The following is a 26,032-nucleotide window of genomic DNA, read 5'->3' on the forward strand; positions in this document are numbered from 1 at the left end:
TTCTAATAAGACCAATTAAACAGTAATGGATGCCGGATATGAAGCCAACAACAATAATCGAGATACTAAAACATGCTTGAGTTTTTACTTTCATTGTTCCATTGCTTCCAGCTGGCATTTCCCTTGATAGTTTTCATCATTAGGTGTGCAGACGTTGTCTCTCACAGAGCCGAGCTTAGTCTCAATTACGGCCTCATATAAAGGAGGATTTGCTTTAGAGGCTATTGTAGTACCTTTATCCACACAGCGAAGAGTGAAGTCTAGATTCTGATACTTTGAATGTTTTGTGTAAAATGTAATAATGTGCTTTGGTTGCCTGAAGGCTCCCCTGAGGATGGTGGCAAACCATTCCAGTGTCCTGTGTGTGGACTGGTCATCAAACGCAAGAGCTACTGGAAGAGACACATGGTGATCCACACAGGCTTGAAAAGCCATCAGTGTCCACTGTGTCCCTTCCGATGTGCTCGCAAAGACAATCTCAAGTCCCACATGAAGGTGAGATCATCTTGTAATCCTGCACCTTTCATCACCACCAGCCATGTCATCTTTAATCATTCTTAACATTAAAGGATGAGCATCCATTTATCCTGTTTATGAGTTGATACAGGTGCATGTTTTTGAAGGTCCTTGTTGGTAAATCTGGGTAACAATACTGTTTTGACACCCACCTTTTTTTTTTCAGGTACATCAGCACCAGGACCGAGGTGAGACGTTTCAGTGCGAACTCTGTCCCTTTACCTCTTCCCGACACTTCAGCTTAAAGCTTCACATGCGCTGCCACCAGCACTTCCCCCGCACAGACGTCAAGGTTAAAGAGGAGCTCACCACTGACACAGAGGGTGAGGGCTCACTGATGGGTGACAGTGGTTCTACAGACCTTCAAGGGACAGAGGTGTCCCCACTGCACTCAGACAACCAGCACCAGACATCCCCTCCAGCCGAGGCTTCCTCCAATCACGTCCACATCAAGGAGGAGCCACAGGAGAGAGAACTGTCTGTGCTCTCCCCTTTCAGCATCTGCAGGGACCGTCCCAGCAGTAGCGCCAACTCACTGGATCTGCCTGGAGTTGGGGTTGGAGTAGGGGTCAGATCCAGTCCGAGTGCTCCAACCACAGCCTCCCTCTTCGGCCCCGACATCACTACCAAAACAGCCACTGACCTGCTTATGAAGCTTTCAGGTTAGTATAGTTCTTTAGAAAATAAAAAATATACACAGTCAACAGTACCATCTAATTGTTTGTGCTTGTGATGTCATTAAATCAAAATATTAAATAATTGGCTGCCGGCAAATGGAACATTTCACAAATCTAGTAATTATATCTAAAAAATAAAAACAAAGCAAAAAAGACAAAGATGCAAAAACAAATAAGAAAATACAAACTTGTAAAAGTTAAAACCAGTAAATGTTTGACACATTCTGAAATGTAAGGGTGGGACTCAGCTTGACTGTGTAGCTCTACTCACTGCAGTAGGGCTTTCTTTAGAAGTATTTCATTTTTTCCAGACTTGGATGTGAAGACATTTGTGGTAGATTTTGTCTCCCCTTTGCCTTAAGTTCTGTTTTGATACCTCATTGTGACCAAAAAATAACAATCGTAAGTATAAACATTATGTTTATCATTTCAGGTTAAGGCTACAGTATGTCTGAGTTGTTTTTAATTGTTTTTATAACAATGGGAACCTTAAGTGCCTGGGTGTTATTGCAAACCTGCAGTAAAGTTACAGTTTTACAGTTTTAGAGTTTGACAGTGGCATGTACATTAATCCATTAAGACTCCTAATGTGCAATAATTTAGGAAAACTTGGGGGTTGGTGTGAGCTACTGTAGCACCCACCTTTCACTCAAAGCACTTGTACTCTTACTTACACCCCTGTACAATGCTGTAAAACTGGCCTTTTTAACATAGAAAGCCTAACTTAACTTTGTTTAAATGCCAGTCTTACATTCCAGTTTAAGCAGCTGCAGCTTTCAGCCACAATGTTTGCCATCAGGGAAAATCGGACTACTCACAGTATGTTCACATGAATCTTCATTTTTAGATTTTCTCCCCTTAAATGAGTCTTCACAGTACACAAATGATATTCATTTTCTGATTGTTTTACTCGATGAGTATATGCTCATACTTTGTCCTCTTTTACACATTTTGTAAAAACAAAATATTTTAATAGCTGCCCAGTAGTACACCTTCACTCTATAGTGCTGCCCCCTGATTATTAACTAAATACTTGGGGACTAAATGATTTGGGCCTAGACAGAAGTTGTCTTATAGTCACTTTTATTGTTTATGTTGCTGAAACTCAAGTTACTATCCACGTACAGTATTTTGTGTGAAAGGTGACAAGGAAAGTTGCAAGGTGACAAGATTTTTTTTTATAACCTTATGATACTGCAATTTTTAACAAACTAAACAAACGTGACAAACATGTTGTTCTAAAGTCTATGAGGTCCAGGCTGTTTAGATAATTTCACCATGTTGCAAAATTTCAGAAGGATGAGCTTGGAGACAGTGGCAAGATTGATGGAAAAAGGTTGACCGAGGTTGTGCGCCAGGGTCGAGGCTATGACTGCCACTCTTCCACTTAATGCTGTGTAATTAGATTGAGATCTTGAGCGAGGATGGGAGGAAAAAACCCTGGGAACATTAGATTAATTAAAAATTTATGCATAATTCATAATTAAAAAGGAATTCATAATTTGAAATGATTAGCGCCCTCAGCGCCATCCTGTGACCCCACCAGGATGCACAGGGACTGGGCCGGCTTAGTTAACTCCCCCTCGATCTCGCACGCCCCGGCTCCACATGGATGCCCCCTGGGTGCCAATCGCACTTCGCTCCCAGACTGCACAATCAAGCCCAGGCAACTCCCAGAGGAGCCAAGATGGCTCCTTGCAATGTCAGTGCAGTGTCAAGTGGCGGACATCTTTGTCAGGGCATCATTCAAGGTGACTGAGGGAGGATACAAAGAGACAGGATGAGAGCATGTTGAACTTTAATGCCTGATGATGGGTTTTAATGAATACCACTTCTTTGATCACAAAGATCTCCCTTTGTTGGGGGTGGAGTTAAAGTACGAAGGTTATGAAACTGAGAAGAAGCGGGCTCAGATCTTTCTGAGACTTACCCATGCCACGGAGCAGCCAGGGAGGGAGAGGTGAGGAAGTTCCTCCTGGGACCTCTAGACTCTATTTCTTTTGACCTCCCTGCCAACCCAGATTGAGTGTGTACACGAGTAGCTCATCCCTCCTGCTTTTTCACTGCTGTCTCAGTGCTTCAATCCCACCAGGCCTACGAGAAAGGGGGGAGACATATAAAAAGCTGCAGAGGGAAGGAAAAAAAATAAGAGACAGATAAAATGACAGCAAGTTAGGAAGAGGGAGTAAGAGGCAAAGAGGGAGTTGCATTGAGTTCCCCAGGCATAAAAAGCCAGTGAACTCTTCCTGACCTCTGACATAATAAGCATATCAGTTTTTTGGGCTGCCCTGCTTTCCATTGAGTGTTATACTGATACCCTTTGATTTTTATCCTTGCACGCTGACACAACCGTTAGCTATCCAGTGTGATCCACATTTTGATTCAGAGATGAAAGCCACTGAGGCACTTTGAAATGCACAGCCCCTACCCTGTGCCCAGTGGACCCTGATTTAATAATGACAGTGGGCACTGCACATCCTCCAAACACCAACTCCCCACCCCCCGCTGCGGTGACACAGGCACAACGAGCTTGACCCTGGCTGGGTGTGAATAATTGGCATGCAGGGGGTTGTGGGAGGTGTTGCATCTGTCATGATGCTTCTGCAGTTGTCTTATTTATCTTTTTCCTAGGAGAGTATCTTGCATGCAACTCTTCACAACAGCGTGATGCATTGGCAGCATTTTAACACCATAGATGAAAATTCAGGAAGTATTTACATCAACCCTTTTCTTCCAGCACTTTTATGACATACTTGTATAAATTATTTTTGTATTTAATCCAAACACTGGGTTTTTTTATTTAATGTTTAATAGTTAAAGTACTGTGAGGTCTTTTTTGACACAGCCTTTTTTTGCTATATCGTGTCTTTAGTTTTGCCTGTTTTGTGAACATCTAAATTTAATCTGATGTGTCCCTTGCTTTCCTCTGCACAAGCAGATACAGGCAGCCCTTTTGTGTGTGACCTCTGGTCCATACATCCCCACTGCAGCCATCAGTATCGCTGTCCGGTGTCTAGCACACTGTCAGCTATTGTTGGGTTCTCAACCTGCCCCACGTAGCCCTGTGCTTTCTTTTTTTTCTCCGGGAGAAAACAGCAGCCAATTGTCAGAGGGGGAGCAGGCCGGCGTGACAGAGGTGGAAAGCTAATGAAGTTATTTGACGGCAGCCCTGGCCACGGAGCGAGAGGTGAGGTGGAGTGGACAAGCGCCTGGCAGTGAGACGGATGAGGCGCAAGAGAGAAGTGTGGCGAGTGGGGTGGGGGCACAGGCAAGAGAATGCCGATGGAAGTAGCGTTGGTGGCAGGTGTCAGAAGGGTGTGATAACATGGAGACAAACTGATAGCATCGTCAAACCTGAGCTAGAACCAGCCTTAACAGTATGATGCACAGGGAGCTGACACTGGCTCGGGTACATACTCAGAAAGGCAGAAAGCTTGCAGAAGAGAAGCCCAGTCACCCAGAGATGCCCATCTCCTCTGCAGATCTGTGTTCACTTCACAAAATGATCTGCCAGAGACTGCATGCTCATGTTGCTGGTGTGATTGTGAAACTTTTGACAGACAAAAGGCCAAAGTGTAAGCTTGGTGTTGTTGGCTGCATTGTTCTTGTTGGTGCTGTGCTCTGTCTTTTTGTTCTCAAGCCATCAGCATGGAGGAATAAAAAAACTTGCCCAATGGATTAGGGTACTAAATAATTCATTGGACTCTGTAACATAGATTCTGAGTGGAAATACGCTCTATTTATAGCGACAACCCAAAAGGTCATCGGAGTGGTGTGACTTTGTATGTGAGTGCACATCCTGGAGTTGTTTTTGTTCTTGCAAGGCCACAGAGGAGAGGAATTAGAGAATCTAAGTGTATGTTGAGTATGTATTTGTCCCTGGTTAATGTGCAGCTCAGCAAGTGTGTGCTCTATGACACAATGTGTACTGTTAGATGTGGCCATGAGTAAAGATTTCTCTGTGACCATACATGTAAAAATGTGCAAGTCTGCATGGCAAAATGCGATGCTGTACTTTTATGTGTGTTTGTAAGGCAGTGACCAAGTGTGCTGTCGCTGTCTGATCCAACATGGCCCAACACGCTTCTAATTAGAGGACGTCCTTCCAGGTGCTGACCAGGTTATACTTAGCCTGCCCGCTGACATCTGACAGTGTGACATTTCCAGCTGGTGCCGTGTGCGACCCTGCGCCACTGGCCCTGAACTTGAAGGTCACTGTCACTCCCCTCCCCCAATCATCTCCTCTACCATTCAACCTCTCCCTTCTCGCCCTCTTGAACTGCAGCCCCAGCCTGCCATGGCGTGGCACTGTGGCATCATGGCATCACACGGGTGGTCAGAACACCAACACCTGTCCCCTTTTCCTGCCCTGTATACCCTGTCCCTGAGCCCTCTATCCCTCCGGCATAGATCATCATTAATCAGAGGGGCCAGAGCCGGCACAGATTGATGATGTGGGCAGGGGGCGGCAGGCCCGTGGCGGTTTGAGATGTTAGGTGAGATGGTAGGGTGAGGAGTGGAGCAGATCTCTGCTGGGGCCAGAGGAGACTGGACAGCAGTCTGCCCAAGAGTGATAGCCTCTCTTATATCCATGCCCTGTGTGTGTGTGTGTCTGTGTGTGAGGCAGATTGAGTGGACATGCTAGAGTGTTTCAAACTGTACAAGTGTCAAGGGTTGTGTCAGTAGATTGTTGGTGCCATAGTCAAACATTAGCATTTAGATCATGAATTCTTTTTTTTCACTTGCTACTAATAAATATTTTAAGGGATGAACTAGTAATTAGAAGCCCGATGCTAGATTTGATTTTTGGTCTATACCAATTTTAGTGAGAATATAATTACATCTTCTGATATTCGATACATACTTACACTTATTAAAGAGCCGTTTTTAATACTCGATTCTGTCTGGTCAGTTGTGGCTTTCTGCTGTTATTTTTGAGGGGAATCAAGTCCAATCTGCTAAAGTCTGATAGATGTAGTTTTGAATATTGTGTAACAATATTGAAATAGTCGAAATAAGTGGGATGCTGCAATCCAGTTATTATAGTAAATTTAACTTAATTCCTTACATTCCTACATTTTTCTGCAATATTTTGGCTAATAATGTTACTGGCTGATCTGTTGGTCAGCTCTTCTTTTATCATCTACGCTGTTCCCCTGCATTTCCTCAGTCTGATTTCTGTTGTAATGCACAACCAAATGGATTTATTTAAACTTAGTCTACTTTTAGAAGACAACATATTACACATGTATTGTGCTCTGAGGGTAAAAACTAAGGTGTGAATATTATTTTGCAATTAACAAAGATAAATATAGAAGTACAGAAAGAAACCTTTGACATATTCGGTTATCAGTATTATATGCAATGGCCTGCCTTTTTAACTTCACCATGGCAACAGGACTCTGCTTCTTGACTCACATTTGAATTAGTCCCAAATTAAACAGCACAGTAGCAGATACCGTAGGATTCATGTTGGCTAATCTATTTGGAGTTTTAACAAGACCAAGGCAACGTGAGGTTCTAAAAACACACACAGTCATTCTCACTTCCTCCTACAGCAGGTGATTACCATATAATTAGTCTTAATAAGTTCAAAAATGTTATTCTAAATCATAATGCCGCGTATTGTGTTAACAACCACACCAAAATGTTCATCTTTACAAGCTAGTAGCGTGGTGTAGTTATTGAGGTTACATTAGTGGACAAAAGTGTTTAACCCTTTCTTCCCATAGCACAGAATAAAACCGATACCAAGTGGAGTACAGACAAATACAACTCATTTTACACCATATTCCTCATTATTTTAAAGCCATTTTATATCTTAACAATAGTGTAAACTAGAGCAAGTGTAAACCTTCACTTTAGCACACAGAGTAAAGGAACGTGCTGAGACACACAAAGAGAGGCGCTTGCCCTGCTGTTCTTTTCTTGGCGGCTATCGGAAGTTGCTCCATGTCTAATTATTAATTATTCATCTAAGGCGGATTAGATGTGGCCCAGTTTCTCTTGAAGATGACTTTAGAGCAGAGGGATCCATGTGACAGTTCACTCCCTAACCTAGGCTACACACACTGCAGAGATGGCAGATAAGGCTTCTGCTGATTGCTGTAGTGCACTAGAGAACTGCTGGATTTATTTCATGTCCCTACATCTAAAGAAGACTCAGACGATGTCCGAAGCAAGAACAGAGTAGGAAACTAGACTTTAACTTTAATAGTACAGAGAATAAAGTGACCAGAAAGGAGTGGAGGTGGGGGAGGTTTGTGTGAAAGGCAAACAAAGGAGCAAGAGGGATAGAGAATTTGTTTTGGATACTTTTAAGAGAAAGTAGGATTGTCTGTATTGACTCAGTAGCTGCAATAGGACTGCTAAAATCGACTATGGACCAATGTTATTTAACTACCATTCACATGTGTGCTGCTTGGTGCAGTGTGTGTATGCTCTATGTATAGTTGAACGTCTCAGATGTTTGGTTATCATCTGTTTTAATTTTTCTCTCATTTTGATGTCCACAGCGGCCAATCAGAGGGAGACACTCAAGTCTCCGTTCCACCTCAAGGAGGAGCCCAAAGTGGAGGAGGCACCAAGCCCCAGACCATCTTCCCAGTCCCAGAACCAGGTTCAGTCAACCTATCCTGCAACCTTTAGCCAGGATGTGTCGACGGGGGCTACTACAACCTCAGAGCGCCCAGGGCCACTGAAACCAAGGGAAGGAAGCCCCATGGCTAAGAACAGCTTGCTGAACCAGGATATCAATGTGAAAGTGGCCTCTGAGCTGCTGATTAAGCTTTCAGGTAGGGGTGTGTACGTATCTAAACATGCAAATCTATATTTAATCTCGAAATTGTAGATGCAAATACTGTTTGTGTACTTAAATATGTATAGAAACGGTCATCACTAGGAAAGAACTGTTCACACACACTGAAATAGATATTTGCTATACCACTTGGCTGTTTGAGTTTTAGATCAGCTCTGGAGGTTAGCTGTGGGTCAAAGGTTATGACACTGATCAACCTTCAAAGGTTCTGTTGTTTTTCTACCACAGCACACCTCACCAAACTAAAATTGAGGGCTTCTCAGAGGTGAGCAAAATGTAACTGTGTGGGGAAAAAACATATGCGGTAAAATAGTATTTTTCTATAGACAGAAAGGAAAGCCTTTGTACCCTCCGATATTTGTGTTACTTGTCTGGAATTGTTTTTCATGCTCATCTCTGCATTAGGTTATTTTTACAGCTGCAGGTGAAGTTTTTATTTTGTGTAATTCACTGATGTTACTTGTCAAATCGAAGCTTGTGCTTGTCAAAGTTTCTTGTTTGTGCTCAGCAAACGGAATGATGGCCAGAGACTCAAACTTTGTCATACTGTTATTATAAAGTTTGTATCACTGCTGAAAAGGGTTTTAAAGCATGTGCTTATTTTAACTTAGCACCAGTGTAGTTCAAGTGTGTTATGGACAGGTGTTTGTCCGCTGTGGGTTGTTGGAGTGTGTCTCTCTCAGGCAGTCAAGAATGAAATAGGCTGAAGTGTGCATCAGTATGCACCAACTTGCATAGCTTTAATGTCTATGGGGTAAACAGAATGTGCATACTATATACAGCACATTCTTTCAAATTAACACATATTATTGCAGGCCCCTAGAGCTACAGCAAAATTACTGATTTGGATTTCGGAACCATGTAGCCTGAAATATACATAATAACACACTGTTACAAATATGCATTTACAGCATGAAAAAAAGCCCAAAGCAAGTGGCAGTCTGATGGTGGCGCAGTGGGGTGTTCCTCCATACGCTGCTCTTCATCCTGTGCCAATGCGTGCGCACTTGACAGACACCTCACACACCGGTTGCCATTGTTCTCTCTGGGTTGACTGGTGTTCAGAGTGACTCATGCTGGCTGGGAGCTCTGTGGTACTACACGTGTGCTGCTCCACTGCCTGCCCCCAGGTCACGTTTCCCTGTGTGTGCGCCTGTGGCCTTGTGTGAGCGTATGTGTGTGTGTGTGTTTGGGGAAGACAGAGATGACATGATTTTGTCTTGTAAAATGTAACGTAAGTGGAGAGAAAAGGATGTGGGCAGCAAATCATTCCTTCACTGTACTGTCTGTACCTATGTTCTTTGTTTCATCATTGCTCTCCCTCCTTCTTTTTATATATATATATATATATTTTTTCCCAATCCCTGCACTAATGTTACCCAGCCAGTCTATTTGGTCCTTAAGCAGCATGGCCAACATTTATCCCCTCCCATTACTTACACTAGTTCTGCAAGGTTGACCTAGGTTAGGGAAAGATGCTGCAGCGTTCATCTGTCCACTGGCTCCCTCTGCCCCCTCACACAGTCCTCAGAGCGCAGTGCCATCCATTGCCATAGCAACAGTGGGGGCGGTAGATGGAGAGGGCTGTCTAGAGTGACAGCCTTGACAAGAGTCTGGACCCTCAAATGACCCTGGGAGGGGGAGGGGGGAAGGGAGGGAAAAAAAAGACGGTGAGCAGCACAGGAGAGAACCAGGGAAAGGTCATTGCTGTTACAGTCACGTGTGATTATGGTCAAGAGGTTCAAGGGCATCTGCACCATAACCTCTCTCTGTCCCCTGTTAAAGGTCAGCCACAGAACACAATAACCCAGTATAGAAAACACATTAGGAGTTCAGGCTAAGCATTTTTCCTTCTTCAATTCACCCCTGTCTGTGTGTTGAAGTGTTTATTTCCTCATTCATATTTGTCTATACAGCAAATGGACATAGCCTAATTAAATTTCTACTGCTCATCCTTCCTCAACCATGGCATCGGGCAGTCAGAGCAAGTGGGGTCGTCATCATTACTGTCCATTGTGCTGTAACATGATTTGCATCATCCCTTTAACTAGGTCACTTCTTCTTCTCTCCTCTCTCCCCCTCTCCTCTCTTTTTTTTTATCAAACATTTGTTGGTTGTGTTGAGTCGCCTTGCTAGCACTACCTCCCCCACATCTGTTTAAAACCAGGCTGCTGGTGTCTGGGGGCTAATTACGCCAGGCTAAATAGTCCCTGGCGCCAGCGGCTAACGTGTCCTAGCAGATGGGCACTGGTGTTGCAGGGCAAGGGGAACATGGCGTCACAGGAAGGGAGAGGGTGTGTGTGGGGTGGGGTGAGTGAGCTGGGGTGTGGTGGGGGGGTTGTAGGGCCCTTAGGTGGTGCCCTAGCAGACTGGCATCGTGTGGGTAACAGCCGTGCCACCCACTCACTATCCAGCCACCCTCACCATAGGTGTGAAATCACACTTTGTACTCACTTAACTCATTTCTTATTCCTAAGGAACAGGCCTTCCCTCTCTGCGGACATTTTACAGGCTCTCTCCACTCTACAGTGCTCATTACCTTTCCAATAAAAGTTGCATTAAGCATTTTTGACCACTAACCAGCAAAAACTGACAGCAGTGCTATGCACTTATTCAGCAGAAACGGTGTTACTTAAAATAATAACCAGATAACCTTATCTGGTTATTATTTAATTGTAGTTTTACTAATAACCAGTGTTTATCCCTGCTTTGGTTCATCAGCTGGGGTGATAATGGATGCCCATGATTTTATTTAAATCAATGTGTAATGTTTTGGTTTTGTTTGTGTAGCTATCCAATTAGCTAAATGTGACAAGAAGCTGGAAAGTGGATGTTAATTTCCAGCAACAATGGCAGTTCTTGTAGCAGTGACCAAGTCTGAGGGACTGATAATTAACAGCACCTGTTTTTCTCAGGAATAGATTTGACAGATTGTCCAAACTGTAGTGAGCCAGCTGACTGACACGGTACGATGTGCTTTTAAAGTGGACCTTGAGTATTGTTTTTGTTGACGGGATGTACTGACAGTTTCATCTTCATCACATTTAAACTTTTCTGTAGAAAGGTACAGATTTTGTTCCTGAAATGGAAAGCTTTTTGCAGTCATGCTCCATATTGCTGTGAAATACATTACCGGTAGTTAAAATGCCCCTGAAAAATAATGTGTAGGTGTTCAGAAATATTTGACAACTCTTACATGCAACACTCTTAAGAGATTAAAGATGTCTTTTTCTGGTTTTTCTTGCGTGCACGCCTGCTTTTAATCCCTTAACATTTTTAGGACTCCAATCTGGGTTTATTAACAGATTAGCATCTGTGTAGTTGTGATTAATATTCATGTAATTTAGGTTACTCTTTTGCATCTCAGACGCAAATTTCAGACATCAGTGGTTGACCATACTGTAGTACTTTGATTGGTCTGGACTACAGAATGATGTGACCACCTGTCCTCAAGAAAAACCTAAAATGCAACATACATTTTTTTTATTAGAAACATTTGTAGCCATTTTCCTTTCAAATAGAAAGTAAATAAATTATTACTCACACATAAAAGAATTTCCTGTTTACTCATTTTAGCTTATCACAGCATGCTGTCTGACAACTTTACCAATCTAAATTGCAACACTGGCATTACTGTACAGCATTACCTTATATTAAGCTCTACAGTGTGTCCTCACCATGCCCCCTCCGTGTGGCCGCTCGCTGACCTCTGCTACTCTTACCCTCCCCACCTCTATATTCTGTCTAACTGGCTCCCATCACTTCCTATAGTTCTATTCACAGAAATAATGAGTTGATTTATTTGCGCCTTGCTGTATGCATTTACTGCCTAAATACTTAGTTTTCTATGCAGAGGGGACTCAAAGAATAACAGAGGAAATTACCTGCCACCTCTTTGCCATAACCTTTATATGATAATGCTTTCGCAGGCTTAGATTAACAGGCTTGTACCAAATATTTTTGTCTAGGATCACAGCCCATCAGAAACCAGAAATGGCTCCTGATGGGCTGTTTATCAAACACACAGCTCCAGAGTCAGATGTATCTGCAGTTATGCTACTGTTAGAAAGCTGAACTACTGAGCACTAGCTGGTCGAGGATCAATTGTAGCAGCAGCTGTCTGTGAAGTCTGCAGGCAAGGCTGCTGTGGCTCCCACATGACATGCAGTCTCCACACTGCAGCCTTTGAAGCGCCTGAACTCTTCACCCCTGTCTGAGCAGGTCGGATAGAGAGCAGGAGAATAGAGAGATTGAGAGAGCGAGGGATGGGGGCAGGGATAGAGAGATGTGGAATAACAGAGCAGAGAATAGGAGAGACTAGGATAACGGGGAAGAGGGGGAGGTGGAGAGGTTGTCATTTAGGCTCAAGCCATTCCTCATCCTTCTGTCCTCCCCCAGTTCCTTCTCCCCATTCCGCTTTCTTCTTCCCTTCTTACCCTCGGGTGTTCTTTTCCTGGCACTGTTTGACAATTTTTTTCTCTCACTTCACCCTTCTTCTGTCTGTCAGTCCAAGTTTTTCTTGCTTTCGATGCATCAAAGAGGTGCACGATTGACTTTGTGTGCATTCAACTACTAATGGTCAGAGGTTGTTTTTATTTTTTAAATGTAATTACAATTCTGTGCTTGGTGTGTACCCTACTACTGTATATTCTCAGTAAAACAGGCTGTCAGGTCCACACAGATTCAAGTAGACACCTGAGGTCAAAGTTTATCACTAAAAACAGAACATCACACAAACTGTAGTCACTTTCAGTCCAGCTCAAAAATTGCTGTGTAAGCGAGCACGATATGTCTAGTGCATTTATAGTAACAAGGCATACAGATCACATTGTTGCACATGATAAAAGGGCACTCAATGGATTACCTTCCTAATGGAGCTGATATGAGCTTTCATTTGCATCTGTGGTTGATCAGTCTCTCTCTCTTTGAGCAAAAGTTTTAATCTACTTAGACCAGAGAGATCAATATTGCAGGGACATAAAGTACTGAGACTAATCACAAATAACACTATATGATTACTGTTTATTTAAACAAACGTAAAGAAGTGTGTTTGTTACACCTGTTAAGTAAAGCAAATCACTCTTATAACCTCTGGGGAAAAAACAAGGAGAGGGTAACTTACAAGAACGAAGTGAAGAAGTGAAAAAAATAAAACATTTCTCCGTACCTGCTTGACATTAGCTGCACAATTGTTTGGCCCTCCTATTTTTCAATATATTTTCAGGGTTCTAGAGTGCAGATAGATTAGATAAACCCAGATGTTTCTTGGATGGAAGCTGTGTTTCTCTAAAGCCATATACATATATTGTAATACACTTTGTTGTTGCTTTTTCAGTTTCATAAAAGGTTTAAATGATTTGCAGTTCATTCATTTTGTTTTCTTTTTATTACACAGCACCCCAGCTTCGCCCCAACAGGTTTGTACATTAGACTGTGCTGTCGTCTCCTTTAAACCTGCCAGTATAAAATGTGATGTTGTTGATAAAAGCCAGCCAAACTCTGTAGTGAATCTTCTGCTTTTTGCTGCGGGATGGATATTAGATTTTTTGTAATGTAATAGTACTTTGGAAGTCAGTTTTCACTTTTTAATATTGTTCTTACAGATGAGTGCATCCTGGAGATGTTTCTTGCATAGTGTTTACCATGAAATACCAATTGTTATTTTTGTTTCTAGAGTTACGTATTTTTAAGTAAATTTAAGGAAAATTGGAACAATGTTGACGTTAAAGGAAAGCTATGATATCTATTAAGAAAGGGCACAAGCTCTATTGTACACATGTATGCTGAGACATTTTTCCAGACCTGATTCTGTGGCCTAATGGCAGCTGCTGTATCACAGAGGAGGCTTCTGCACTAGAGGGTATGACACGTAGACACACACAAGCTGGATTCAGGCAGACTGAGGGCTGCTTTTTATGGCTTCAGAACATTAGGTCATGACCCTAGACAAAAAGCCACAGCTATTATCAGTGTGGGAGTAAAGCCATATTTTCATTTTTTATTTTGTGACAGGTAGACTTTTCATCTGCTATGATGTGATGTTCTTAGCGTGTTTACGAACAAATGTTTTCTCTGTTTAATATCTTTTTGTGTTGTAAGTATGTTTATTGCAGTACCAGAAGCTCTAGCTCTAGTGCACACGGGATCCACACGGATGTGTTTTTGTGTTTTTTTTTTTTTTTTTTTTGTGGCACAGCAGTTCACTCAGCCTCTGTCGTTAGGGTGGTGATCCAATGATGGAAGCTTGTGTGTCCCTTGGTTGACCCGTACAGTGCAGTGCCCCCTACCCCCTCCGCCCTCCTCTCTCTCTCTCTCTCTCTCTCTCTCTCTCTTCCTCCCTCCCTCCCTCCCTCCTCCTCCTCATCCTCTGTGCTGCTTCTCCATCAGCCTCTCCTAGGTTACTCTTGGCCAACTCTAGCCACCTGATTAAGGGATTAGTGGGGCTGATGGTTGTCAGTGTCCCCCCACATGCTGGCTACTACCAATAAACCCGACACCTGGACCTCAGGGAGGAGGCAAGGGGGGTAGCGGTTGCATGTAAATTCATCCACATAAATGCAGTTGTATTCACAAACAAGCTGATTCAGTACATACATGCAAATATTTTACTGTATGCCCAGCCTTTTTGCCTCATGGTGGCCTTGTTTGAGCAGACAAGTACATAATGTAAGGGGAGGGGCAGGGTCAGCATGGGGTTACCGCCTTCTATCTCACTCCCTCCTCTTTCTTCAAGCCCACCACCCCTCCCACTGCTCCTGATGCCCTGCCAAATTCATATATCCCATAATTGTGCTGAGTCGCCATGTCAGCAGCGCTGTATCAACCCCACTGCTTTGTCTTGCTTCTGTTTGTCATCACACTGAGACACTGCCTCCTGCCATCGGCCTGGTCAAAGATCAGCTCACTTGGAAATACAGATGCTAAAGGATGTCCCAGTTATTGTACCTTAGATCTAGTTTGTAATTTTTGAACAGTAACACAGACCTACGTTTAAGGTGATAAATATAGCCATCTAGAGAACCAATTTTTGACAATGAAGTAGCTTTGCATTATGAAAATAAATCTTACATAACAGTCCCTTTTAAAAGGTTCCAATATATTTTATGGCAGACTATGGTCTTTTATTTAATATCCACACAGAGAAGAGTCAGATTGGTTTGGGACATCCCTAACAGCAGCCATCTCCCTGCACTATTTTTAGCTCGCTCACTGTTTTAACTTGTAATAGAAATGAATCTGTTTTCACCTGTTAGTGTGCTGAAAAAGGAAAAATACCTACCTCTCTCATTATGAAAAATTCATACATGAATTTGAAGCGTTTTACTGTCCTTCCCGTTTGCCTCTGTGCACCTACATGAGCTGCTGGAGCCCTCCCCAAGCCTCAGTGTGACCTCTCTGCGCCCTCTTGCCCTAATAATCACAGGGCTAGATGCTAACAGGCTCAGCTCGGCTTTAGCTCATGTTTTGGCTGTTATGGGGATTTCCCCATTGTAGCCGTAATTCCATTAAAAAGCATGTACAATGTATGCCTTAATTATTTTTAATGCTCATGTTTTAAAGATTTGGGAATGCAAAGAAATATGTTGTCTTATTTAATGTGTCTAGTGTGTCAGGGTATATATTATCATGTCCTAAAGTAAATTACCGTATTATTGGAGACAAGTGTGGGATTTAAAAAAACTGATTTAATATGTACAGAATAAGCACTTCTGACAGGTAATTTGAGAGAAAAACGCATCATACTAAGCCCTCCTATGTGTGTTTAATCCTTGGTAAAGTCATATTGATATGGGAGACGGTGCTTACAACATTTCACCCCCCTCCATTTAGCCATCATAATGCACATATATGTACTTATTGAATATGTTGGCAATCATTTGTGTTTTGGTAAACATGACAACAGACATAGAAAATATGAGGCATTGATATATAATTCAGTACAGTGAGACCTGTCCTGCATTTATTTTTGTGTGGGCATGACATGAAAAACATACTCCTGTGAAGTTCAGTTAATACATAACAAATCTTGTTAAATTGAGTTATTTTAATCCAGTGACATCACGTCCTGTTTTTGATTTGTTTAAATGTTTATGATTTGTGCTGCAGTAATGTATTTTATTACATACCTTTCACTTGGAAGTGAGTGATCCTTTTAAGGTGAAGCAGGAATAGTTGTATCAATAAGTATAACATTTGAGGGGAGAGACAAGAGTGCGATAACTGATGAAGTAACAAAGAAATTTGCATGAACTTGTATCACGTAGGGACTTGGTTCCTCTTGGAAAATATTGTGGAGCTTTACTTCTCTGGGCCTCATAAATAAATTCAAATAAAAGCATCTGAAAAGATGAGAGAGGACATTGTTTTGATGGAACAGCTACAACAACATATCCCAGACATGAAACTCAGTAATGTGTCCTAACTAAAATCATCACTTTAATTTTAACTTGTGTATTGTGTTTCAGCTCTTATGTCAAAGTGAAGATCCCTACATTATAGTTGAATATGTTACAGGTTTCTTTTTCTAAGCACAGAGAATTGTCTGTGTTGTTAATGTTAAATAGTGTTTATTGGTTGAAGCTCTAATCAGTAATTGCCCTTTGTTTCTGCAGAACAGAACAAAACAGAACAGAACAACAAAGATGTCCAGTTCCAGAAGGTGAAAGTAAAGGCAGAGCCCATGGAGGTGGACCCGCCCCCAGCAGAACTCACCCCACCTGCCTCTCACCTGCTGGCCTTCAGCACTTTAGGGGCGAGTGAGAAGAGTGAGCCAATGAGTAACCTCCCTGAGACATTGGCCTGCCCCCAGAAAGATCTCTTCTCCCAAGACATATCGGTCAAGATGGCCTCTGAACTATTGTTCAAATTGTCAGGTATGTTCTTTGCAGACACTTGTACACTCACTGTTTTCTGAGCAACAGCAAATCCACAGAGAGAGAGAGAGAGAGAGAGCATAGCACCACAGCAGTGTAAACCTTGGACAGTTTGTGATGCTTGACTATAAAACCTACATGTTTCCATTTCCACCCTCTGGTGGCTCTGTAGTAAAGTCAAGGATATATGACATGTAATGACATCCTGCTTTTTACCTGTATGGCCATGAAAGTGACATTGAAGCCGCAGACAGCTGTTTGTATTGCTAGATTGAGACAGAGCTTTGATGTGTATCCATTGGCCCCCAGAGGAAAGGCTGGTGTGTGTGTGTGTGTGTGTTAGGTCAGGCTTGCAGTCCTGGGCTGTGACCCCAGCTTTATCCAGCCTCTGATTGCTTCGCTTAAATGCCATATAGAGAAACAAGCTTGTGTAAAATCCGTTTTCCCCCTCTTCTTGCTCTCCCACATATTCACAAATTCACACATTGACAATCTTTCTTTCCCACACAGTCTTCCGTGCACACCTTTACACACTCACACATGGCCCCATGGGGAGTGGTGTCTGCACAAATGCCCCCTCTTCCCTCCTCCCTCTCTGCCTTTCTCTCATTCTCTCTCTCTCTCCCTTGACTCGTTTTCAGACATGCCGGCTCAAGCACACTTGGCTGCACACGCTCTCCCCCTGCACTTCCCCTCCCTTTCTCCCTTTACATTTCTCCCGTGTGGCATCACCATGGCAACGTGAAAAGAGACCTCTGTCCTTGGCGAGCAGTGTGACAGAGTGGGGTGTTTTGGGTAGAGGGGGGGGGTGGGTTGTGGTGTGTATGTGTGTGTGTGGGGGGGCAGAGGATAAGGACGGTAGAGAGGGCAGCGGGGCTACACAGCATGCCCACCCAGGGAGGCCAGGCCATCGCTGAGCCTGGCAACAGCGACAACCGCCCCTTTTAGAACTGGGTTTGAATGTGAGGGGGACTGGAACATAGTGGGCTGCTGTCACACAATGAGCAATCAATATGAATTACCCAGAGCAGTAGGACCTCAGAGACACATCAGTAGCAAGGTCGCTCTGAACACTGAGATGATTGCAGCTTTGAAATTCACTTCAGTATATCGCCTTGAAACTCACACATATTGTATGGCTCCATTCTCAGGCATTTTGTATTGTGCACTTCACTACTGAATGCTGAAAACCCATGATCTGTGCTCACATTAGCTGGCCAGGTAGTGGCTGATAGCTTCACTACCACTTAGGAACACCTTAAAATTATTTACATTGATTGAAAGTTGTAGGAACCGTAAAAGCCTTGGCATTTATTGTAAATCTCAGGAAAGAATTAACACTGCAGACTATATTAATGCTTTAAAATAATAAGCGTTGATTTGCAGGACTTTCTTCAGCATTTTACTGTGCAGGTGCTCCACCTTGCCTGAAATATGACACACCTTCCTAATTGTAATTGTGAATGTTGGTTTTGGTAAGTGTCTGATTCAGCTCAGCAGGTGATTAATTGATCAATCATGTGGTACGGTCACTTCACTATAATAACATGAGCAGTACTTTTTCTATGTGCCACGCCGAAAAAAGGAAAATGAGGTTATGATCAGATGGTGACAAATACACACAGTTGTGTTTGGTCAAATTTTTAATCTTATATATTATTGTATATTTGACCTCATAGGCTGCACTCAGTTTCCATGATGTTGAAAGTTTTTTCTCACATATTTGTTTCTTCATTTAGCATACATGAGTATGACCATACATCAACAACAAGCGTATGCCATCTGGAAATTCTAATCTAGAACTAGCCAGCAATAACTCATAGATATTTTTTAAAATGTCTTTAAATTAGTGTTGCTGGACTAGATTGCAGCACACAGGTCAGCAGACCCACTGGAGAGACTCCCACTGCTCCAGATGGCCAGTGCACCCCTGCTGGCATGGCAGACCTTCAATATACCAACCCAGCTTAAACTTAAAGGGATGCAGCAGTCCGGCACATGCATCATCTTGGTGTCTGTGTCAGGCAGTGATCTGTGATCTGTAGGTGGTTTTAGGAAACTTTCCGTATCAACTAACATTAGACTTAAAGTGAGTGTTGGACTGTAATCGGTTACTTCTTGTTACCAATCAATTGCATAAATGCAAGCAATGTATTGTGTCATCTATGTTGATATACTGTAGGTTTTAAATGTAATTTGGCTGACAGTGATTATATTTAAATGTCTGTTGTAAGATAAATGCAGAAGGGTTGCTCTGTTGTGATGGAGATGGTTTAGTTGTCATCATGTCAGGTATTGAGCTGTGGTCAAGTGACAACTTGAATTCAATGAAATGTAAAAAGGGATGTTGTGTATATTTATATAAGATATATTAGTTATATAATATTGATTGGACTTTTGTTGTGGACTGTTTTCAGAAAAAGTCAGCAAAGCCAACAACCACAAAGACAGCAACATGGTGGGAATAAACAGGTGAGTCTTAAAAATGTTCATGATCAGGATAAAACTAGATTTTTCCACTATGTTATAAATATCTGGGTGTTTTAGTGGTTATGTAATGTGTTGGTATCATTTATCATGTCTCTCTGTTTCAGTCCATTCCTGGACGAGTGCTTCAGACAATCACCCTTTAACTCACGCTCCAAGAGCACTTCCCCCGCAGAGGCCAGTTCCTCTACCAGGGCAGCATTCCATGGTGAGACACATGTTACACACACACACTGAACATGGACAGATCAATAAGAGATGCTGGCAGGCAGGTTGTTAGATGGGCATTATCTTGGTCACATTTTGCCTTTACAAATAGTAAAGATTTGATCAAAAAAGTTAGACACTTAAACCATTTGAATTATTGATTTTGACAATTGAGGGATTTTTCGGCTATTATTTTTTAATTCCTGCCTTGCAAAGGTACATGCATGGCGTTTCTCATATGTCAAGGTTTTAAACTGTATGAAAAAGAAACCAGCTGGAGAGAAAAAAAGGATATTTGAAAGGAAAATAAATATTTTCAAGTGTTCTTAAAATAAGTAATGAAAATGGTCATTACTGGGGCAGAAACTAGTAATCACCAACTGCCCCATTGTTTGACACAAAGGCAGAAAAAAGCACAGACAAAGGTCATCTGGAGTTGGACAAAACATGGATGTAATTAACTGCTTGCAGTCAGTACGGCTGCATCATGCATAGTACAGTTTCTTTCAAACATCAAGATCTCCATGTTTTTCAAACCGTAGCTCAGAGAAAGAACTGATTATGCAGAGCTGCTCATTATGTTCATACATACTGTATACATTTGTGCATAGTCTTTTTGTGTGCACGCACACTCTGGTTAACCCCCTCTCTCTGTTTCATAATCAGAGCTTCATCCGGCTTGTCTGAACTCTCACACACCTCCCCCCACCTGAAGGCTCTGCCCAGGGCATCCCCTCTTCTCCCTCTCTTTTCCTCTTCCCTGGCATCCCAGAACTTCCCTTCATGTTCCTTTGGCAGTGAGAGATCCAGAGGTTAATTAGCTTGTGCCAGCTTCGCCTGTCCCTCTGCCAGTTAATGAAAATCTGATTGGCTTCTGGGTGTCAAGAGTGTCCTGAAAGTTAATTCGCCCAGCCCACTCTCCCCTTTCCCTTGTGTGTTTAAGGTGTACAGCCAGCCTCTGCTGCTTTCTCCTTTTTCACAGTCTTCTCATTCATTTGTGTCTGTCTGCTCTTGTTTTATCATGTCTCCATATTCTTCTTCCTTTTTTCTCACCTGCGCGATCCAAGCATAGGTAAGCATTGCTAGCTGCAGCTGTGGCAAGGCAAACTTTAAATAGACTGTGTGAGAGTGTCAATTGTCAGTGGTCAGTTAATATTTTCTTATCGCTTCTCAACACTATTCTACACAAGCCATTACACATTTTATCCTGCATTAGGTCTCAAATGTATACCTTAGGCAGTCATCACCCTGTGGTTACACAAAATATTTTATTTCATAATGCAGTGTTGTTGTAAAATGAAGGGATAAAAATAAATATTTTCCCTCATGAATCAGATCATTTAGAAGCAAAACTGGAGCATAGCAAATGGCATACTTATTGTGCTCTGAATGGTCAAAATATATCCAATTAGCACCCCCATATGAAGGTAGGATTGATAGGAGAATCTCATGTGAGGGATTCTCACTGCCTTTATCCTGTTCCGGGAAACGCACAAGTAGCTTTTGAGGCCAAATTACGAGTGACACACTCTCCTGAAAAAACAATGTCCTTCAGCTGGGTAAAAAAGTGTATAGGTTGTCCAACACCAGAACCACTTCAGCAGAAAGACCAAAGAGCACTGGAGATGGTATTTGTCTATGGAAGTGTGTATGATGAACAGTACATGGTTTAATCTGCCACAATTATCTGCCAGTGTCAAATCACCTGTACCTGCATTTATACAAGTGAATTTACAACTAATAGAACGTAAAATCAGAAATGAACTACACAACTGGTGATGTAACATCTATCTGTAACACTACAAAAATAGTCTTTATTATGGCTGCTAATGGAGCATGAGCAGGACAACTGTCACACAGAGATCCGTCGAAAAAGTGTGAGCAACTCACTTTAAGCCAGAGAGAAAGAATAAATGAGTAGGAGTGAGTGTGATAGCAGTGTGACTTCAGGAGTGTGCTGTCTCCTCCCTCCAGTCTGGGGTTTAGCTCAATCCTTCATTTCTTGTTTGCGTCCCTCTCTTCTGCTCTAATAGCAGCGATTAAACTATTAACCACTTCAAGACCCATACTACACCCTAATTGGCTTAATCATCAGTGTGTTTGCTGGGTCGTGGCCTTGAGCTCCTGCTGTCCAGCTTCCCATCACCCTGTGTGACCGAGCCATCCCCCTAGTCTCACTTGTGTGAGTCAGGACAAGTTAATACTTTTATGTTCTAAGCCTGAACTACAAACCCCATATGATGGTGTAAGAGTCATAGAAAAGGCCAGGCTGTGACAATGAGTTCAGAGAAATGTCCTAGTCTGATATTAGAGCCAGATTCCAGCTAGCACAAGAGGTCAGAAGGTTCATGACCTGCACATCATCCAGGTCACATTACCTCAAGTTTCTCCATGTCTTGTCTCATGACACCTTTACCACCTCTGTGACTTTACTCTGTGTGCACTCATTACTTACTAAGTTTACAGGCAGGTGTTACTTTACACTAGTCTACTTGCATGCTTTTAGCATCACATACATGCCCTCAGTCACCCTTGTTGTAGTGGTGTGATGTGACATGCAGCAGAAAAGACATGCATGAGGGATAAAGCAACACAGCATCTGCAGCAGAAAAAAAATCACTTGATCTGGACGCACCACTTATTTTATTTTTTTTGTAAAATATCAGAAAATTGCATAAATGTTTCCATATTTTGGAGTTTTATGTCCAAAACCCAAAGAAAACAGTCAATCTTTACACCTCAGCAGGATTATAAATCACAAAAACATTCTTTAGTTCACTTAACTTTTTATTTTAGCTCCAGTTAAAATGTTGCAAGCAGCTCAGCTTTTTTATGATCTGTGGCCCACTGATTTTACCCAAACTTAGACACTTAGAAAGCATTATACACTATAGAGTTTTAATATGTGTGAAATCAAATGCAGTTCCAACTATGTGCATTACATCTAAAACCTCTCACACAGCTCATTCAGAGTTTATTAAACCTCGCAATGCTGTGCGAAAGGTGAAAGGCAAAATGGCTGGCATTGTTGTGACATCTTTAAGTTAGCAGCAGCGATACCGAACAATGAAATGACTGCCGTGTGAAAGTGTGAGCTACTAGCGACACAATGCCACACTGCCACACTGCCACCAACACTAAACCTTTGCTTTGAACCATTTGTTAATGAACAAGAAAAGGTGGCATAAAGATGGTGGTTTCCTATGATGCATTATAGTTCAATCTCTGTGTGGATCATGAACTTAGATGCGTATTTACTTGAACCAAACTGAATGTCCTGTACCTCGCTTTGAGTCTTCCAAAATGTTAAGTAAAAAAGAATGCAAACAAACATGCACACAACATGAGTGTACTAGTTTGCATATAGAGGACAGAGGCAAATAAATATGTGAGACACTTACATAAATAAGCTCCAGGTTGTATGAGTCAGTACAGCAGGCAAATGTCCTTTCACACCACCATCTGTTCTTTACCACTTGCCACAAAACCTGCCCCCAGATGCCAGAAAAGATTCTTTGCTTTTTCCTCATTGTGGTATTCAGACCACAGATAAATCATCAGTCACTCTGATTGTGTTTTTTAGAACAACTTTAAAAACAATACAATCATAAATCTTTAGCATTGAGCAAGATTTGCTCCTCAACTGTGAATCATGTTGCTTCAAGATTCTCATTTGTTCTCTATCAAAGTCAGTACTGTAATCTTTATGTACACCGAGTTCTATCTGCATGTAAGCAAAGTTGGAGTTAGAGGTAGCAGCATTTTCTGTTGCTTTTTTTACATTAAAAAGAGTAATTTAAAGCATCCTTGCCCCTTTTCCTTGCCTTCTGTATACAGAAGTTTTGTCCAAGGCCAGCCTGTGCAGCCTGCTCTTAAAACAGTATAGAGATAGTAAATAGAAGTTCTGCCTCTCCCTGTGAAAGTTCTACCCATCTGAAAATACTCTTGTCTTGTCTTTTTATTTCTTTTATTAATGGGAGGATCAAGAGGAGGGGTGACATGCTGTACAGTAAAGGGATCTACAGTGGTACAGTTATGCTGAAGGCTTCAGAGCAAAAGGACTCCTGCTTGCCGTTGACATTAAGAATGCATTTTCACTGCATCCCACCCGCAGGCTAGACAAGGAGCATCTGTCAAATGGTGGCAGACAGGTTTCACTACTGTGTGTTTGCAATTAGCCCACAGTGTGTCAGTTGTTCTGCTGTTTCACTGAATGCTGAAGGAGTTTTACTTTTCCTTTTCCATGTGCCAAAAAATGTTGTAAATAATTAGGAATACACAACAGTGGCACATTTCACACATTAGTCTATGATTCTAGTTTTTAAGTTTAAGTGATACTTAAATCAGCTAAATCATTGAACATTTATTATTACATAAACTTGAAGGTATCATCATTCTTTATAGGGCATGTTAAAGAACTAAATATATTTTTAACATGTTAAAAATTTGTTGTTGAAGTGACTTGCTAGTGTTGCTGTTTCTGCTTCTGTCCTCTCTTTGTGCTAGGTTAGCTTAGTGTTGGACATACTATAGAATAAACAGTACTATTTGTGCTCTGGATGGATGCCACCGAGACATCTTGGTGGACTCATGGTTACATATAGTTAAAAGGTTGTGAACCCTGGTTCCCCTTACATTTCATTTCATAAGGTTAGCCAATAATTCAGACAATACAGCAGTCTGTACGTGATCACAGCCGTGTGTTATCGACTGGAAGTTGTGTAACTTTGAGTTACAACAGCACGACTTTCCTCAGCTCCACCTGCAAGTGTTTTTGAGGCTGCTTATGTCAGCAGTGAATGATGAGTATGGTTTACTGTGTGTGTGTGTTTCAGACTCAGAAAAGGATGACGGTGAGCCGGGGAATGGGATTGCCCAGTGGAGACTAAATGAACAGCTCTTTCCCTGTCCTGTCTGTGGCAAAGTGTTTGGTCGCCAGCAGACACTATCTAGACACCTGTCCCTACACACAGGTAAATAAGAAGATGCACCTGTACACACTCTGACCTTATTAGCACATCGCTGCTGCACATCTGTACATTTGCATTTTTTTTTGCTATCATATGAATGTTAGGTACTATGCTTGCATATGTATGCTTGTGTTTGTGCTGCCCACAGTAAGTAAATAAGGTTGACTAGACTAGATTACCCTTTCTTTAAAGAGATTACTACCATGATTAGTCTCACTGGGAAAACTGCCCGTCTAATTACCCAGCTAGAAGGATGCCTCGCACAGTCTCCGTGCTCACACACACAGACACACTCACACAGCTGTAATTCCGATGCTGCTACGATTGCCTTCCTCTTTCTCTCACACTCACAGACATGGGAGACTTCCACAGACTGAAGCTGTATGCTCCCCTGTGTCCTGATTACGCTGCATTCTCAAACTTGGCCCCACTTTGCACCTCATTGATCCATTCTACCCCATCACTGTCTCTCACAATCCTACTCTTTAAAAAAATTAATGATTATCCTGCCCATACAATTTAATTTAGAGCTAATTAACTTCGGATTAGAAATTAATGCAACCTACTTGGGATAGCAGACCAAATCACTGAGTGCACAAATGGAGACTTGTGTACAAATGCCCCCACACAATTGGACATGCTCTCACATTTTGCGTGCACACACTACACCACACGCACACACACCATCTGAGAGTGTTGGCTGTGAGCAGCTTGGCCACACCACAGAGAGCAGAAGCAGGGGCATATGTCAGTGTGATGGTCTTTTTGGTTTCCCCGGCGACATAAAGGTTGCCTGGCTTCATGTCCTTGGGGCAAATGGTGTGTGTGTGTGTGTGTGTGTGTGTTGGTGTGTGGGAAGCTAGAAGGACTTGAAGTGTTGTTATGTTAATTTGTTTCTGGATAAAGGGAAACATGTTTTGCGTTGATTTTATAAGTGGAAATGATGTTCATGTGTGCCCCATGGTTATACCATATTACTATTGAAATATGCAGAAAAGGCGATCTTGTCAGACATCACCTGATCCTTTTTCTTCCTTATCTCAGGATCAGATTCACATTTGAGGTCAGGCAGGGGTGGGCATCAAGTAATTAGGTTGAAGCTTGCTTTAATGGCTCAGAGGCTGTGTGCACCTTAACGAAATATCATCTGAGGTAATGTTTACAGTAACAAGGGGTCTCATGTCTGTGTGTGTTCTGTTGCAGAAGAGAGGAAGTACAAGTGTCACCTGTGTCCTTACGCAGCCAAGTGCAGGGCTAACCTCAATCAACACCTGACCATCCACTCTGTCAAGCTGGTCAACACAGATGCTGAACAGATCGTCAGTGCTGTTACAGCCGACTCTGCTGAGCGCAAGAACTGCCCTTACTACTACAGGTAGTGATAAGAAAACCAAACACCTCGACTCTCTTTTCTTGAAGGGTACATGTCTGCTGCCTGACAGCAAACAAAACCCTGACTTATTTCTTGAATTAATTTCTCTCCCA

The 26,032-nt window shown here is 42.2% G+C and overlaps 1 protein-coding gene across 1 annotated transcript in view; it reads left to right on the forward strand.

Annotated features, from left to right (window-relative positions):
* The window catches only part of znf827 (zinc finger protein 827), a 59,852-nt gene that overhangs the window by 24,209 nt on the left and 9,611 nt on the right, over positions 1 to 26,032 (forward strand). The window contains exons 3-10 of the mRNA XM_028402672.1: positions 323 to 495; positions 683 to 1,178; positions 7,709 to 7,987; positions 16,623 to 16,883; positions 19,301 to 19,355; positions 19,478 to 19,578; positions 24,413 to 24,550; positions 25,751 to 25,922. Coding sequence (XP_028258473.1) covers positions 323 to 495; positions 683 to 1,178; positions 7,709 to 7,987; positions 16,623 to 16,883; positions 19,301 to 19,355; positions 19,478 to 19,578; positions 24,413 to 24,550; positions 25,751 to 25,922 — 1,675 coding nt within the window. The remainder of the gene's footprint in view (positions 1 to 322; positions 496 to 682; positions 1,179 to 7,708; positions 7,988 to 16,622; positions 16,884 to 19,300; positions 19,356 to 19,477; positions 19,579 to 24,412; positions 24,551 to 25,750; positions 25,923 to 26,032) is intronic.

Source organism: Parambassis ranga, chromosome 1 (genome assembly GCF_900634625.1).
Source record: "Parambassis ranga chromosome 1, fParRan2.1, whole genome shotgun sequence".
NCBI classification, from domain to species: Eukaryota; Metazoa; Chordata; class Actinopteri; family Ambassidae; genus Parambassis; species Parambassis ranga.